A 16727-nucleotide genomic window follows, 5' to 3' on the forward strand; every position below is an offset into this window, starting at 1 on the left:
GATGACAAGACCCAGCAGTACATCAACCTTCCTCCAAGTGGACTCTGACCTATATTAATCTCAGTACAGTTGCAATGGCCTATAGATCCAACCCAAATCTCTGTATCTCACCAATAGCAACGCCATGAGGCAATGCACCAAAATAAAAGCTTTTGTTGAAGTATAATCCTGACTGAGGACTACAGAGTCTAAGTCCTAGCAAGAGCATGTGTGCGTAGCCCACAAAAAACCCTGAAAAGGCTTCCTTAAAATCCAACCATCAATATGATTATTAGTAGTACGAAGAGACGAAGCAAGGGCACAGATACAATTAAGACTCTTTGCCAGTGTCTATGAAGCATCTTAACAGACAAAACAAGCAGAGCATCACAGGCAGGATTGGAGCACAGCGGAAAAAGGAAATGTACATTAAGATCTGGCACCATCTCGGGGCTGGGAGCCCCAGTACTGAAACTCCAACTCAACAATGACTTACAGAGCACGTGAGCTCTCTGCTCTTCTCCTAGAGCAAACATATCTGTATATTATTAACTTGGTTCCCCAAATGATCTCCTGTACTGGAAAGCAAACACCCACCTTTGTAAACTATTGTAACATGACTTTTTTGACACCATGCAATCTCAGTGATCAGCAGCATGAGTCAGTTTTTCAAGGCCCAGCTTCCCTTCCGACCCCAGAGTGGACAGAAGAAACCCGGATTTACATTTCCTTCCTTTAAAACTGACCAGCCTAACTAAAACAAAGGTATGCTTTGATGGTCTCTCCCATCTCTACCTTTTTGATCCAATTCCATCAGAAAGACAGCTGGTGGTGGGGGTGGGGAGCAGAGTCACTAATAAATCTTCCCTAGTGACTTGGTATTTAGGAGAAAAAAAAAAAATAACCAAGGAGCGTAAGTAGTGCCAGAGATACAGTCAAGTAGCCTATTCTATGGCTACAACTTAACTCTCCATCACAGGATTACTTTGAAACCTTAATGTATCTTGTTCCTTTCACCTATGGAAACATTGGTGTTTAGTTATGTCTTAAGCCCCAAACTCCAACTCAATCAAAATTCTCTCAACTATGAAACAGCAATAGCAGTATGCAAATGTCAATTCTCTAAAGACATCTAATAGCATCGTTGCAGCCAACTTTCTTAATTCAGTCTGTTCCTCAGCTTTTTCTATTAAGTTCTATACCTTCTACATTTTCCTATCCCCTTCAGGGACTTGACAACAAAAGTTTCTAGAACACAAGGTCCAGAGCTGGTTTACACCAAGAATGTCAAGGATGAGGAAATCACATTTCCCAAGGTTCCCTGAACAAATGGTGTGAAACATCGCCCTAGGTTCTCTGGACCTAGGTTTCGGATCCACAGCCCTAACACCACCACCCCCAACACTCACTCACTGTCTTTTTCTCTCTTTCTCACATACACTCTCATAGATATGCCAACACAGACATAGATTTAAGGTTTCTTTCATACTCACCTTTCCACATCAGATTTCCTTGGTAGTCTATAAGGTAAAAAAAAAAAAAAAGAAATTGACTAAATATACACGTAGCTTCATCAAAATATGGTAACGGTCTTTATTTTGACTCTATTACATACCTTAGTGTTTCAGAAAAACTAGATAAATAGCCACTACAGGCTTATGTGGCTACCTGATCTTTTTTATGGGTTTCTAGCAATATGGCTGTAAGGGAAAAAACCAACAAAGGAACATTCCTCTCCTTTCAAGATGGTCCAAAAGGTACTGCGTGAACCTCAAACATTTAAAAAGCTCACGTCTTACATTAAACACTACTACATCATAGAGTCAGAGAAAATACTCTTTTTTAAAAAAGATTTTATTTATTTACTTGACAGATCACAAGTAGGCAGAAAGGCAGGCAGAGAGAGAGAGAGGCGGGGGGAAGCAGGCTCCCTGCTGAGCAGAGCGCCTGATGTGGGGCTCAATCCCAGGACCCTGAGATCATGACCTTAGTTGAAGGCAGAGGCTCAACCCACTGAGCTACCCAGGTGCCCCGAAAATATCTTTTATTTTTTTTTAAAGATTTTATTTATTTATTTGACACAGAGAGAGAACACAAGTAGGCAGAGAGGCAGGCAGAGAGGGTAGGGGAAGCAGGCTCCCTGCTGAGCAGAGAGCCTGATGGGGGGCTCTATCCCAGGACCCTGAGATCATGATCTGAGCTGAAGGCAGAGGCTTAACCCACTGAGCCACCCAGGCACCCCGAAAATATTCTTTTAAAACCAAAACAGACACAGATGCAGAATACTAGCTGCTAGCTTCCTTATATCCAATGGAACCTTGCTTCCAGGCAATCATCTCTCCATGTTTTGTCAGGATGGGCAAAACTGGAAGCTAAGCACACAAAAGAACCAGTGTCAGCCAAGGGTTTTACAGTAATTATGATGTTGCATGGTGGTCAGATGTAAATGATTACTTTTAAGCTCCAGTAAGGTTTTGATTTATTTTTTGCTAGTTATCCAGTACAATAGCCAGCAACCAATGCCACCATTTTCCCTGTTAAATTATACCATTTAACACTCTCACATCCGCTGATGCTTACAAAGGTCCTGATGTGCCTCCTGAATCACCGCATTTTGGAAACCTCTATCCCATGGCTCAGGATTCAATGGCCTGAGCAATTGTAAAGTAAAGCCTCCTTTACATCTAATCCCTTCTTGAAGAAAACACACTGAGCCACTTCGATTCTCTTCTCCCACCCACAGGCCACAGGTGCAGAAAAAATAAAACCAGAGTTCAAGGTACAAGGAGGGGAAACTATCAAAATGAGCTCTGGCTTGTAGTTAACAATAATTCTGAGAGTAGACAGTGAGACAGAAGTTGAAGTTATGATCTGGATGGTAAAGGAAACTAGGTAGAAGGTGGAAGGGCCAGCAGGATCAGATGAAGCAGAAATTAAAGCTTTATAAGACTGCAAGGAAAACAGCTATTGGCAAGTTCCTCTACGCGTGAAAGCTCCTGAGAACACTCCTTTAGAGAAGCCACAACCCTCATCCTCAAGGGAGGGAGAGAATGATAACTATGGATGCTGATGTGTGCATAAGAGACAGAGAGAAACAAAAGAGGAGAGCCTTTTGGGGGGGGGTATAAAGAACAGGAAACATTGTTCCAGCTCTTCCCACCTGCCCCAGAGACCCTAAAAGGATCATCTCATATAGAGGCGGTATCATTTCCCGGACAAAGATTAGGCTTTGTTGTCTTGCATCCCTTTCCTCCCAATTCCTCCTAATCTATTTAAAATTCCTTTATAGATAACAAATCCATGATTTGGGGCAATAGCCCCAAAATGCAAATTTTTGGAAGTGGCAGACATTTATTTACACTGAAGTATAATAAGACAAGTTTACATAACTGAGATCCTAACTTTTTCTAATTTTAATTAAAACAGGTTAAAGAAAAAAAAAAGGAGTAGAACCTAATTCCGTGAGAAGTCAAGGCAGAGTGTAAACTCTTAGGTAAGAGCATGTATGTTGGGGAGGAGGTGGGTGTAGATAAGCAGAAGGAAAAAAAAAAACACCCAGAAATCTGTGGCCAAAAACAAACCACTGAAATTGTCAAGGCAGTCCTTTATACTTTCAATAGTTGACAGACAAGCATCAAATACGGCAAAAATAAGACTCTTAAAAAGTAGACCTAGCACACTAGTTTTACATCAATACATTGATTCTGACATTTCCCACCTGGAACAAGGAAAAATACATGATTCAAGAACACCAAGGTAAGTTCCTAAACTAATTCTGGTTAGCACAAATCAAAAGAGAAAAGAGTTATTTTATATACCCAAGTATCAAGAGCAGGAAGGTATTTTCCCATTAAATCCTCCATGGTGTATAATGATAATTCTAACAATTCATTTGTTAATGTATTAAACCAATAAATACTTAGTTAAACCTCAGCTATATGCCAAACTATGTTCTAGGCCCAGGGAACATACCAAACAAATAAAAATTCCCATCCTCATGGAGCTTCCAGTGGGGAGGGAGCAGATAATAAATTAATGATACCCAGTAGCAACAAGAAAAAACAAAGCAGTGAGTAAAGAATAGAAGGCAGGGGCAGAATGCTTTTCATGGGTGGTCAGAGAAAGTCTTTCTGATAAGTTCTATCTGAACAAAGACCTAAAGGAAATAGGAAAGCAAACCACACAGATTTCTGGGGGGAAAGCAAAGACTCTAAGGTGGGAGTGTGTCTGGCACTATCAAAAAACATCAAGAAGGGTAGTGTGGCTGAAACAGAACAAGCAAAGAGAAGAGTATTAGGAAATGAGGCTAAAGAGCAAAGGAGGAGAAGGCACAGACCACATGTCCTGGTTTGCCCAAGATAGTTCTGGTTCATGCCTGTTGCTCCAACATTATTTTTTTTTAAATATTTATTTATTTTAGAAAGAGAGAGAGCATGGGCTGGAGGGACGGAGGGAGAGAAAGAATCTCAGGTAGACTCCCCACTAAGGATGGGGCTCAATCTCACGATCTGAGCTAAAACCAAGAGTCGGATGCTTAACTGACTGTGCCACCCAGGTGCCCCCGACATTATTACTAAGAGCACCACCTTTTGCGCTCAAAAGTGTCCTGATTTGGACCTTTTACAGTCACTCCATATACAGGTGACTATGAAACCTTTTTACCATAAGTGAGATAGAGACCCGCTGGAGAGTTGAGAGCAGAAAAGTTTCAAAAGGATCATCTTTTGCCCCTATAAAGGGGCAAGGGTAGCAGTAGAGATATCAACTGGCAGACTACTGCAGTTAACATGGGTGAAGGATTCACACTTGATGGAAATGTTGAAAAGTGGTCAAATTCCGAAGTCAGAGATGACAAGACTTGCTGATGTACTGGGTATGGAATTGGAAGAGGAATTACTCCAAATTTGTGGCCTAAGCCACAACAGGAAGAATGGGGATACTCTTTAGTGAGATAGAAGAAGTTTGGGGGTGGGGGGATATATCAAGTGGAATTGATTGAAATACCCATTAGGGCACATTACTAGGACATAAAAGTAAGCATCTGGATATAGAGTCTGGAGTTCAGTGGAGAGGTCTCTGCTGCAGACAGAAGTATGGGAATCATCATCACATAAAGGGTGCAGGATTAAAACTATACACTTATTCTACTGCAATAGACATTCTTCATAACTAAGTTGTAAAATAGAAAGAGCACGATATAATTCAAAAATTTCTACAAATCCTCTATGAAAGAACAAATTATACAAATTACAAAATCACTGATAGCAGTTCTCAACATTTTTCCATAGCTATACATTGGGTAGGTGATCTTCACATATATGAAAATTTTTCATGAACACTCTTAAATTTTTATGAAATCCATAGTAATTGGTTCAGAGAAGTATATTACTACAATGACACCTAATCACAACAGCTATTTAAGTTTCACATTAGACGGGGAAGCCTTCTGTTCCATTCGATAAAGTACCACATGTCAAAACTATGTGAGAATGTTTTACAGGAATAAGTGGAACCTATTCTAACTCCTTCAGTCATCTGCAAACAAATATTTTAGGTCTCTGGTAACAAATTACTATGCCACTTTACAGCCCAATATCTACGTATTAATGTATACAACTGAAAACACTGATCTGCAGTGTAACAAGATAAAAGATAAAAACTAAGTTAAGTAAAAACTTAAAATTCTTATTTTTTCTGAACCTGGATTTTAAAATGAAAAATAGTACTTAAGGTATATATCCCCCCAAATTTTATAGTGTCTTTTCTTCACACACTGAAAATTAGTGTATTCTGATCCTATTTTGAAGGGATTAACAACCTAATCATGTCCCAAGGCATTTCACTGGTAACTTGGTTATTTTTAAACTCCCTTCATACTCAAAAGAAACAGTAACAGAAGACCAGTTACAATAAATCTTTTACTTACGCTAAACGCGTTAAGACTTCAAACACTCTCAAACATTTCAGGAAAAAAAAGCAAACCAAAATTTTGGATTAATTTATACACAATAGATCTCCTGAGTTCAAACTCTGGCAGAAACAATTACAACCTAAATTTAAAATGTACGTCAAAACGCTGTAAAACAGATTTCCTGTCTTTAGGAATTCGAACATTACGTATTCCTGAACCCTAATCTTGGGCTTTCGGCTAAAAAGCTTCCAACCAAGAAATCAATAGGGTTCTGCTGGTAACTCGAGCAAAAACCCCAAGGATAGGATTTTCAGTGAGTCTAACAACATACATAATTAACAACTCTCCGTTGCTTCATCTCCAGAAAGACCCCAAATGCAAAGCGTTTCCTCCACCTCCTCTGAGCCCCAAGAGTTCAAAAATTCTAGACTAAGTAGCCCAAAGGAAAGGAGAAAACAGCAGCCCCGTGAGGAGGTGCGAGCCTCTCTAAGCCGGTTGGGCGGGAAGCGGGGGGGGGGTGGTTCTGGGGAGCAGGCATGGGTTTCGCGGCACTTACAGGTCCGTCAACACCATGAGCTCGGAGTAGGCCCGGTGCAGAAGAAATTCGATGAGGGTGCTCAGCCGGTAGCCCGGACTGGCCGCGGCTGCCGCGGCCGCCGCTACGGCGGCTCCGGGAGGAGGAGGCGCCGGGGCTGACGCGGGACCACCGCTGGCCCCGCCACCGCCTCCAGGCGGGACCAGCTGGTGGTTCTCCAGCTGCACTGGGGCCATGGCGGCGCAGGGCCGGGCTTGGCGCAGCGGCACAAGATGAAGCCCTCGAGCCTCCCAGGCGCTCGGTCACCGCGCCTAAGTGGGCGCGGGCAGAGTCGCCGCCGCCTACCGCCAGGCCGCCTCCGAACAGGAAGCCGTGCGCCGGCCGCGGAGGCCCGCCCCCATGTAGCGACGAGCCCGCCGGCCCCAGCGACTGGAGCGAGGGGCGGGGGGAGGTGGGGAGAGGAGGGGGAGGCGGGGAGGGCGGGGAAGCGGGGCAGCCTCTGCAGAGAAGCTGCGCCTCCACAACGGATCAGAGGCCGCTTCGGCAAGCAGCCGCAGCGTCCATGTTGACGGCTCAAAGCGGAAGTCGTTAGGCAAAACGGAAGGGGAACCTGCAGGGGGACTTCCGACAGCAACCTGTGCTTTTTCTCCGGCTATCCGGCGCTGTGACGCTTGGGGGCGCGTGGGAGTGAGGCGGGGCCGACGCGCTGGCCGGGAAAGCGGAAGCGGGGGCCGCGCGTCGCCGGAAGCGGGTGTGAGGGCGGAGCCGGCGACGTCACGGCGGACGTCAGTAGTTGCCCCGCCCTTGCCCTCGCCGCCCTTCGGTGCTTAAAAGGCTCCTATTTACTCTGAGGTATTTATCAGCGTTCCCCAGTGGGATGCAAATACTGTTGGGGAGGCTCCTTCCCAAGATGTTCGTGAGTTGTGGTTTTGGAATCGCGAAGAAATTGTAGCGGCTGTGGCCGCTCTTGTGGCTTCTCAGATCTTTGCTCCTCCCACAGTCTGCTCATGCGCCTTTCGTGGGATAGAAAACGTTTCCGTCATTTTTTTTTTCTTAACTGTGGGAAAAGATGTGAGAAAATATAATGGGGGGTAAGAGCAGGGCTGCTGGCAGAATAACTTCACTTTAATGGAGTTGGACATATGCCGCTCTCGTTACCGACCCCGAAATTCTGGGAGTTCTACCACAGAAACAGCCCTTAAATCCTCTACCGCTGGTTCTCACTCGGTTCTTATTCCTGCTCTTGCAGTAGACGCCCTGCCCTCCCAGGGTTCTTTTTCTATGCCCTACCTTCACTTTTCCCCTTCAAAATCCACGTTTAGTATTTTGCTTCCTGCTGAAAAATGGTGATTCTCAACTCTGCACGTTGGAATCGCGGGGCGTGGGGGGTGGGCGGGGCCTTAAAAAATACTTGTGCCACGCTCGTGGATTCAGCTTTAAGTGGTCTGACGTGAGCTCTGGGTTCGAGGTTTTTAGAAGCTTTCTTCCTGCAGCTAAGGTAGAAATCCACTGTTAATAAGCGTCAGTTGCTGCGACCCTTTTTTGAAACATCCTTTCACAGATTTCCTCTTTGTAACTCTTAGGTGTAGGAGATGCCCTTGTTGTTCTTTAAGGTTAAAATACTCTTATTGTCCACTTGTGTAATTCTCAGTCATTCTTGAAGGCCATTCACCTGTCTTCCGAAGGTGTAACCTTTGGAGTATAGTCACTTGCTCCCTCTTTTGGGGCCTTAAAGCACATTTACACGCAGTATCATCATGGTACTCATCAAAATGCCTTAGGAGTACTTACAACCCCTTACAGGTGCAGTTACTGGAGGGCAGAGACTATTATTCCTCCCCATGCAAGTCACTCCAGGGAACAAACATTTTTATGTTAGCTAGGATGGTATCATTTCTTTTGCAGTTGTTTTGATTTATTTTATTGAAGATTCCCCCTATTTCTGAAAACTATTGACTTGAGTTAAAAAAAAAAAAAAAGCCGGTGGTCACATATACAGGAAAGATAGGTTGTCCTACAAGATGGTCTTTAAGATCTTTTCTAATTCTCAGATTCTGATTCTGTGTGATATTGATAGAATTTTAGCTCTGCCTTATTGCATATATTAAACATAGTTATACACCATGTCTTTTGGTATACATTCTATTTGGCAATAAGGTTCTACCTAGAGCAGTACAACCAACGTGCAAATAAAAGAAAAAAATTAATTGGATGGAGTGGTTTTAGAATAGAGAAAATTTCGCCCACATCCATCAGATTAGATTCGATTGAAATTTCTGTGAGTTTCAATAGCTCTCTTTAAAAATTGAAAAGTACTTGTTAAAAAGGATATTCTGAAGGAAAACAGGGTGAAGATCAAGGAATAGAATCTTGAGAGGTGCAATGCTTGAATTGTTGGCAAAAGGGAGGTAATATAAATGAAAGCTCCTTAAAGAGGTGATAACCCACCTCCCAACCTGATAGTGTAGCCACTGGACGTATATGGGAAGTGCTGGTGAAGAAATGAATGGGGAAGGGGAAAAATATTAGCATGTTTGGCTGAGTTACTAAAGGAATGACTCATCCAAATTACTTTTGGAAATTGTATAATTTATAATTTTAAAACCTATACTACAGTGTTTGGCACTGTAGTATATATACATAATTCTTTCCTATTTTTCAATTGTTTCTCTATTTGGTCATCACCAGATTCTGTCACACTTCAGATAGTTTCAGAACTAGTAGCATGATATTTCTTTGGCTATTCAATTGGCCCAAACACTTGACATCTTTCACAAAGTCAGCCTGATTTTAATAAAAGAAATTGATTGCAAAATATGGAGAAATAAAAGAACATTTCCTTGTAAGCTCTCTTGATGGAAAAATGAAATTGTGACAAATATAGTTTCATTTTGAAGCATACAGATGCCCCTCAGACACAAACGAATGGGAAAGAAATTGAAAAGTAATTTTTTCTTTCTTTTTATGAGATACTGCAGCCAGTTCCTCCAAAACAGAGAGCAAAAGCAGTAACTGCATTCATTCAAGAGTTGCTCGTTCATGGTAAAGTTGAGGAAAAGAACTCACAATACTGTGACTATGGTCTGACCAACCTAGGAAAAATGAGAACACTTTAATTGTTTTGCCTGTAAAAGAAAACCCAAACATCTTACTGTGGTCTCCAAAGCCATTAACGGAGTGACCCTTGCCTGCTTCTCCACCACTATCTCCTGCCACTCTTTCCTTCACTTACTATACCTGTAACCTCACTGGTTGTAGTGTGTGCTATTTTCTGTAGTGTTAGGGCTTGTCCACTGTTTAAGATATGGGAAGCACTTGTTTCATAGCTCTTCACATGGCTGGCTTCTCATCCTTCCAGTATCAGCATAAATGAGAAAATCCTCAGGGAGGCCTCCCTTGACTATATGATATTAGGAATATACAAGGAATTTCATTACCCTATTGTAGAAGCCAAACTGTATGAATGATCTTACCTGTCTCAGTAGAAGAATGGCTAAATAAATTACTGTATTTCTTTTTTTTAAAAAAAGATATGTTGATTTTAGAAAGGGAGAGCACGTGCACGTGTGAGCACGCCCTAAGCAGGGAAAGGGGCAGAGGAAGAGGAAGAGAGAGTATCCTCAAGCAGACTCCCAGCTGAATGTGGAGCTGACGCAGGACTCAATGCCAGGACCCTGAGATCTGAAATCAGGAGTTGGTCACTTAACCTACTGAGCCACCCAGGTGCCCCAAATACTGTATTTATATGCAACTGTCAAAATGAAGGAATTAGACCTACATGTACCAATGTGGATACATTTCAAAAACAATACTGAATGAAAACAGCAATCTTTTTGATACCTTTTCTGTCCATTTTTATTTTTTAAAATTTAATTTAAATTCCAGTATAGTTAACATACACTGTTATATTATTTTCACGCATACAGTATAGTGATTCAACGATTTTATACATCACCCCGAGCTCGTCGTGAGAAGTGCACTCCTTACTCCCCATCACTTATTTTATCCATCCCCCCCAACCACCTCCCCTCTGTTAACCATCAGTTTGTTCTCTATACTTAAGAGTCTATTTCTTGCTTTGTCTCTCTCTCTTTTTTCCTTTGCTCATTTGTTTTGTTTCTTATTTCTGTCCATTTTTGAAGCACACAAAATAACACTGTATAATTTCATATATTATAGTCAAAGTAAACAATGTAAATGGTGACAGCACTTTCAGGATGGTAGTTACTTACAGAGAGGGGTAAGAGGTGAGGTGGTGCTTTATGGCTCTTAGCTATTTGTTATATTTAATGGGTTTACTGAAGAAATACCTGAAGGAAATGTGACAATATTAATATCTATTAAATCTGGGTAGGGAGATATGATTGTTAATATATTCTGTACTTTTCAGTATTTTTAAAGATTTCGTAAGTTGTTAAAGTTTAAATTAAAATGTTTCTGTTAGTATAATTTACACAAGCCAACATAACAACCCCCCAAATCTCAGTGACTTAACAAAGTAAAGTAAGAGTTTATTTCTTGTGCTCACAAAGTTCAGGAAAGATGTACCTGATGGAGAGGCCCATACTATTCTAAGCAGTAACCCAGAGTTCAGGCTCCTTCTACCTTGGGAAGCCATCATTCTAACAGCGAGATTTTTTTATGTCCACCCAAATTCCATTAGTCAGAATTAGTCACATGCCCCTTTTAAAGTCTAGGAGCTGGATCCATCCATGTTGTCTTAAATGGCAAGACCTTTTTCTTTCTTATGCCTAGGTGATATTCCCTTGTATATATATTACATCTAATTTATCCATTCATCTATCAATAAACACTTAGGTTACTTCCATAACTTGGTTATTATATATAATGCTGCCGTGAGGGCCAGGCAATGAGGGATGGGTGAAATAGGTGAAGGGGATTAAGAGGTACAAATTTCCAGTTGTAAATTGCAGAGATGAAAAGTACAGCATAGAGAATGTAGTCGATAATAATATAACAATGTATATGGAGACAGATGGTGACTACAGTACTGTGGTGAGCATAGCTTAATGTATAAAATTGTTACATCGCTGTGTTGTGCCCCTAAAATTAATATAACATGGTATATCAACTATACTTCAATAATAAATTCTTTTTTTAAGATTTTATTATTTATTTTAGAGAGAATGGGGAGAGGAGCAGAGGGAGAGGGACAAGCAGGCTCTGCGCTGAGTGCAGAGCCTGAGTGGGGCTCAGTCTCATGACCCTGAGACCATGATCTGAGCTGAAACCAAGAGTCAAACACTCAACCAACTAAGCCACCCAGGTGCCCCAATAATAAATTATTTTTTAAATAAAGGCTAGGGAGCTGGGAAATACAGTCTTCTTGTGTGCCTAGGTAGAAAATGGAAATGGTTTGGTGAACAAATAACATTGTTTTTACCAGAAGATTAAAGTAGACTTTTCTCTTTCTCTTTTTTTTCCTTAGGGCACAGCCTCTGGAATCAGACCACTTAGGTTAAAATCCTAGCTTGACCACTTACCATCTGAATGCTCTCCAGCAAGTTATTTCAATTCTTGGGTCTCAAATTCCTCATCTGTAATAATAGTATTTACCTCAGAGGATGATTGTGAAGAATTAACATTTGCAAACAGTAAGTGATCTATAAGTATTAACTACTACCATCATCATCACGTAGGAGTAATAATTCTTGCATTTGTTTTTTCACCTAATAACCTCTGAACTTACTGTCTTTTTCTATACTCATCTAGCTCTCTCTCTCTGATATCCCCAGCACCAAGCATAGTGTGCCTAGCTATCTGGCCTAATGAATGAATGGGACAGGTATAGTCCTTCATCTATACACTGTAGTTCTATTTATATTGCATTCCTTTATTTGGGATTAAGATTGACTTACATATATTTACATGTGAAACGAAGCATCTAGGATTTCTGTGAAAACACTTTGGGGAAAAAAAGTGGGCAGATATAGATGAAATACAATTAGCAACATGTTGAGAGTTATTTTTTTTTAAGATTTTATTTATTTATTTGAGAGAGAGAGAGAGTGAGAGAGAGCATGAGAGGGGAGAAGATCCGACGGAGAAGCAGACTCCCCGCAGAGCTGGGATCCCGATGCGGGGACTCAATCCCAGGACTCTGGGCTCATGACCTGAGCCGAAGGTAGTCGCTTAACCAGCTGAGCCACCCAGGTGCCCATGTTGAGAATTATTAAAGTTGATGATGGATACATGGAATTTCCTCATCCTCTGTTCCTTCTCTTCTATAGGTGTGAGAATATGCATAATAAAATGTTTTGAAAAGTTGAAAACGGGTTGTCAACTAAAGGTCCAGATAGTTTTCTTTCCTAGTCAATAGCTTCTAAAATAAATATATATATATATATATGTATATATATAATATATAATAAATTAAATATATATTTTAGGGGCACATGGGTGGATCAGTTGGTTAAGCATCTTCCTTTGGCTCAGGTCATGATCCCAGGGTCTTGGGATCAAGTCCCACATCTTGCTCCCTGCTCAGCAGATAATCTGCTTCTCCCTCTCCCTCTGCCCCTGCCACCTGCTTGTCCTCCCTCTCTCTCTCAAATAAACAACTAAAATCTTTAACTATATATATATTTAATATATCACATATAATAAGTTATGTATAATACTATATAATATATGTAATAAATATATATTTAATTTTTCAGATTTTTTAAAAAACTTTATTTGAGAGAGAGACAAAGAGAACACAAGCAGGGGGAGGGGGAGAGGGACAAGCAGACTCCCTGCTGAGTGGGGAGCCAGATGTGGGGCTTGATCCCAGGACCCTGGGAGCATGACCTGATCCTAAGTTAGATACTTAACTGACTAAGCCACCCAGGCACCCCATCTTTCAGATTATTAAAACATTTGTGTAATTTATAGAGTGTTTAGTATTTTAAAAACTATCAGGAAACTTAAAATTATACCTGCTTGTAAAAGAGATGAAAGTGTCAAATATTTTAACAACTTTGGTTTCAGGCCTTGAAAGAAGAATGTTTGCAAAGAGCTCTAAAAAAAAAAAAAAGAAAGAAAGAAAGAAAAAGAAAAAGAAAAAGAAAAAGAAAAAGAAACTTATCCAAATATATAATCCTAAAAATTTCTAGCTGTGCTAAAATTTAATGTCTTTTTCCCACCTCACGATTACTTGTTTAAAAAATTTTATGGAGAGAACATTTAAGATCTACTCTCTTAGCAACTTCAAATATACAACACATGTTAACTATCGTCACCATGCTGTATACTAGATCCCCAGAACTTACTCATTTTATAACTGGAGGTTTATAACATTTGACTAATATCTCTGCATTTCCCTTACCCCCGCCCCTGGCAACCACCAATCTACTCTTTGTTTCTATGAATTTGGCTTCTTTGGATTCCCACACATAAGTGCGATCATACAGTATGATCTTTGTCTTTGTGTGTCTGACTCACTTTACTTAGCATATTGCCATCAAAGTTTTATCCAAATGACAGGGTTTCCTTCCTTTTTTAATGGTTAAATAATATTCCTCTGTGTGTGTATATAGATAAATAGATACCACGTTTTTTAAAATCCGTTCATTCATCAACAGACAGGTTGTTTCCGTGTCTTGGCTGTTGTGAACGATGTCACAGTGAACATGGAGGTACAGATACCCCTTTGTAAAATTCATTATTTTTTAAATGAGTAATTTCTAATGGGTGAACAAAAGAAAAATAAATAGAAAGAAGAAGGAACCCATTTAGAATATAGTTATCCTTTTCATTAAGAGATAAAAATCTTATCTTGCCTTGTTCTATCTTTGTTAGGGAAGAACCCTGCCCTCTGGACTTCCAGGAGTAAACCTGCCATCCATAGGTGCTAAAAGTAGAACTTACGATCAGAGTGAGCCTCAGTGCAGCAGACAGCAGGGGTACCATCATGACAGCTCCGGTTCTCATGCCCCCAAGTCCCTTGGCATGATGTGATGGGGCCAGATGGAGACCCTGTGCTCAGTGAGCTGCATCATAACTGAGAAACCCGGGGCCCACGGTTCAACGCCTTAACTCTTAGCAGTCAGATTGAAACAAGATTACATTCGTGCAGGCATGAGGAGAGAGCTGAGATGTCAGGCCCAGCTGAGCAGTCCAGCTTTTTTGTTAGGGTACCAGGCAGAGCTGAATAGCCCTGCCATCCTGAGGGTGTCCAGCACAGCAGAATAGTTCCAATGTGGCCAAGCCCACATGAGTTCATAGCACAGGGATGGGATGACAAACGCAAAGCTGCAGGCTTATGGTGTCACTTGCAGCTGCTGCTTGATTCATATGAACAACGTGACTGTTTTGTGATACTGCAGTACTGGGTGAAGGGGAAAAGAAAGCTTTACACGTTCCCACCACTTCTCCCCACCCCTCACACATGCCTTGTAGGGATGAAGGTGTCCCACCATCAGGTATCAGGGTTGTTGTTCCCCTTCCATGGCCATCTAGTTCATTTGGTCTAAGTCAGTAGCCACTATGTCTCTCTTCACTCAGCTAACTCCCACCTCCACCCAGACCTTCTTCCATTTCAGATGGGAGCCATGGTAGAACTTGGTGGAACTTTGATGTCCTCTGTCATCAAGCAGGCCACTGTAGGAATATTCCAGGGCTCATGAATTTCACCAACTGATTGTTCTCCTCATGGTTAGTGCTTTTCCACCCCCCAACAACTGAAACCAAGTGGTAGCAGAAGCAAAGATTGTAGTCACCTCCCCGCTGTGGTCTAACTGCCACCTTAAGATGAAACCAGTCAGGCTTCCCAGGAACTAGGACCAGATGAGAAAAAGAGAGGAGGGATTAGAGATTTTCAGGGTGGCATCATAAATATGGAGTACCGAGTCTCCCGTTGCTCCCATCCTTTCAGTCCTGACCTTCCCTACTCAGCTGTTCCAAAGGAGATGTTCTCTTGGAAACCTGATAGGCCATATGGCTGCATTCAGTCTCTCCTGGGTGTGTACCCTTTCTACAAGTGTTCACATGGGCTACATAGATGCCCTGTTGGGCTATAGCAATGGCTTTTCCGAGTTCACAGCCTCAAAGAAGGGTGTCTACTACACCAGTCAGTCATCATCTGGGTGCCTGACCTGAGAGCTAAGGCATTAACCACAGCCCAAGAGTCAGGAAAAATATAACATGGGTGGTCCTCAGCAGTACTGCCTAGGGCAAGGGTGATGGCTTTCAGTTTGGCCCATTGTACCGAACCAAACCATACTGCAGTGTTTCTAACAGAGCTGTTGGGGCTGGACAGCTGCTGCCACCTAGGACACATCGTCAGCTTTTAGTCTGGCTGATCAGTTAGTAAGCCAAGCCCGAGCATCCTCAGGGACACTCAGAAGTGGGGTCCCTACATAGCTGGAGGCTGCCTGTATGAGTGATCTAGGAGGGGGAGCTACCGTGGCCCCTAAAACTGTGGCCGGAGTATCTTCCTGTGAGGAGGATACACCTGTGGGGCTAGGCCTGCCATTTTCATCAAATAAGAAAAGACTGTTGTGGCTTTCTGACTGTCAGCATGGAGTAGAGGCAACCTGAGAGGAGGCTATCTAGGTGCAGTGTAACCCGGAGGTACTATGTGAGATGCTCAGTCTCTCCAAGTGCCCGCTCAATAGCAGACCAGTTGCTGTGCTGCAAATGGAATGTCGTGGGTAGGTGTCAGGGTGGCAGCAAGTCCAGAACCCCCTGGGGTGCCTCCAAGCAGAAGCAGTCTCCCTTCGCCAGAGGTGTACAACAGGGGTCCAAAAAGCCAGACCCAGATGGTTACGGTTCATTCCCTTCTCATATTACTTCATTTCTGATTCTGGCCAGGCAAGTGCATGGCTATGAACGAGCACTGGTATTCGAGTGAGTCATAAAAATTTTTATCCTGCTTCCTTGCCCTCCCTTCACCTCATTGTGCCCTCATTAGAGATTAAGGCCTCTGGTCTGCCCTGGGGGTAGAGAAACCCCAACCCCCATCCTCAGTCCCTTTTCTCCTTAAAGGCAGTTAGATCAGAATACATAGTTCACAGTCAAGCAGTAAAGGTGCCAAAGGAGGAATCTGTTGTAAGGCAGCCACTTGGCTTCTTAGTTCCTCCAGGAGAAAGAACGATTTCTGTGGAGGGATCTGGTTTCATAGACGCACTTTCAGTTCCAGCAGAGTGGACAGCTGTCTGCTGCTCCTTCCCACATGGCTCAATATCGGAACCACATTTCTTTGGTCCTCCCCCTATTGATCTCCTCTGTGGGTAGCCCCTGCTTGAACAGCCATATCCACATTGCCCTATGGGTCCCTTTGGAGGGAGTTTGATATTC

The 16727-nt window shown here is 42.2% G+C and overlaps 1 protein-coding gene and 1 long non-coding RNA gene across 3 annotated transcripts in view; one reads left to right on the forward strand and one right to left on the reverse strand.

Annotated features, from left to right (window-relative positions):
- Positions 1-7012, reverse strand: part of MED14 (mediator complex subunit 14) — a 71970-nt gene extending 64958 nt beyond the window's left edge. For both annotated transcript variants that reach the window (XM_080831169.1, XM_080831168.1), the window contains exons 1-2: positions 6447-7012; positions 1473-1499 (exon numbers count right to left, since the gene is read on the reverse strand). In XM_080831169.1, the coding sequence (XP_080687295.1) occupies positions 1473-1499; positions 6447-6661 (242 nt within the window). In that variant the 5' untranslated portion in view covers positions 6662-7012. The remainder of the gene's footprint in view (positions 1-1472; positions 1500-6446) is intronic.
- Positions 7013-7180: 168 nt separating this feature from the next.
- The window catches only part of LOC308337127, a 36853-nt gene continuing 27306 nt past the window's right edge, over positions 7181-16727 (forward strand). The window contains exons 1-2 of the long non-coding RNA XR_013966296.1: positions 7181-7277; positions 11875-12040. This is a non-coding gene — a long non-coding RNA (uncharacterized lncRNA). The remainder of the gene's footprint in view (positions 7278-11874; positions 12041-16727) is intronic.

The sequence above is a fragment of the Martes martes genome (assembly GCF_963455335.1).
Source record: "Martes martes genome assembly, chromosome: X".
Classification (NCBI taxonomy): Eukaryota; Metazoa; Chordata; class Mammalia; order Carnivora; family Mustelidae; genus Martes; species Martes martes.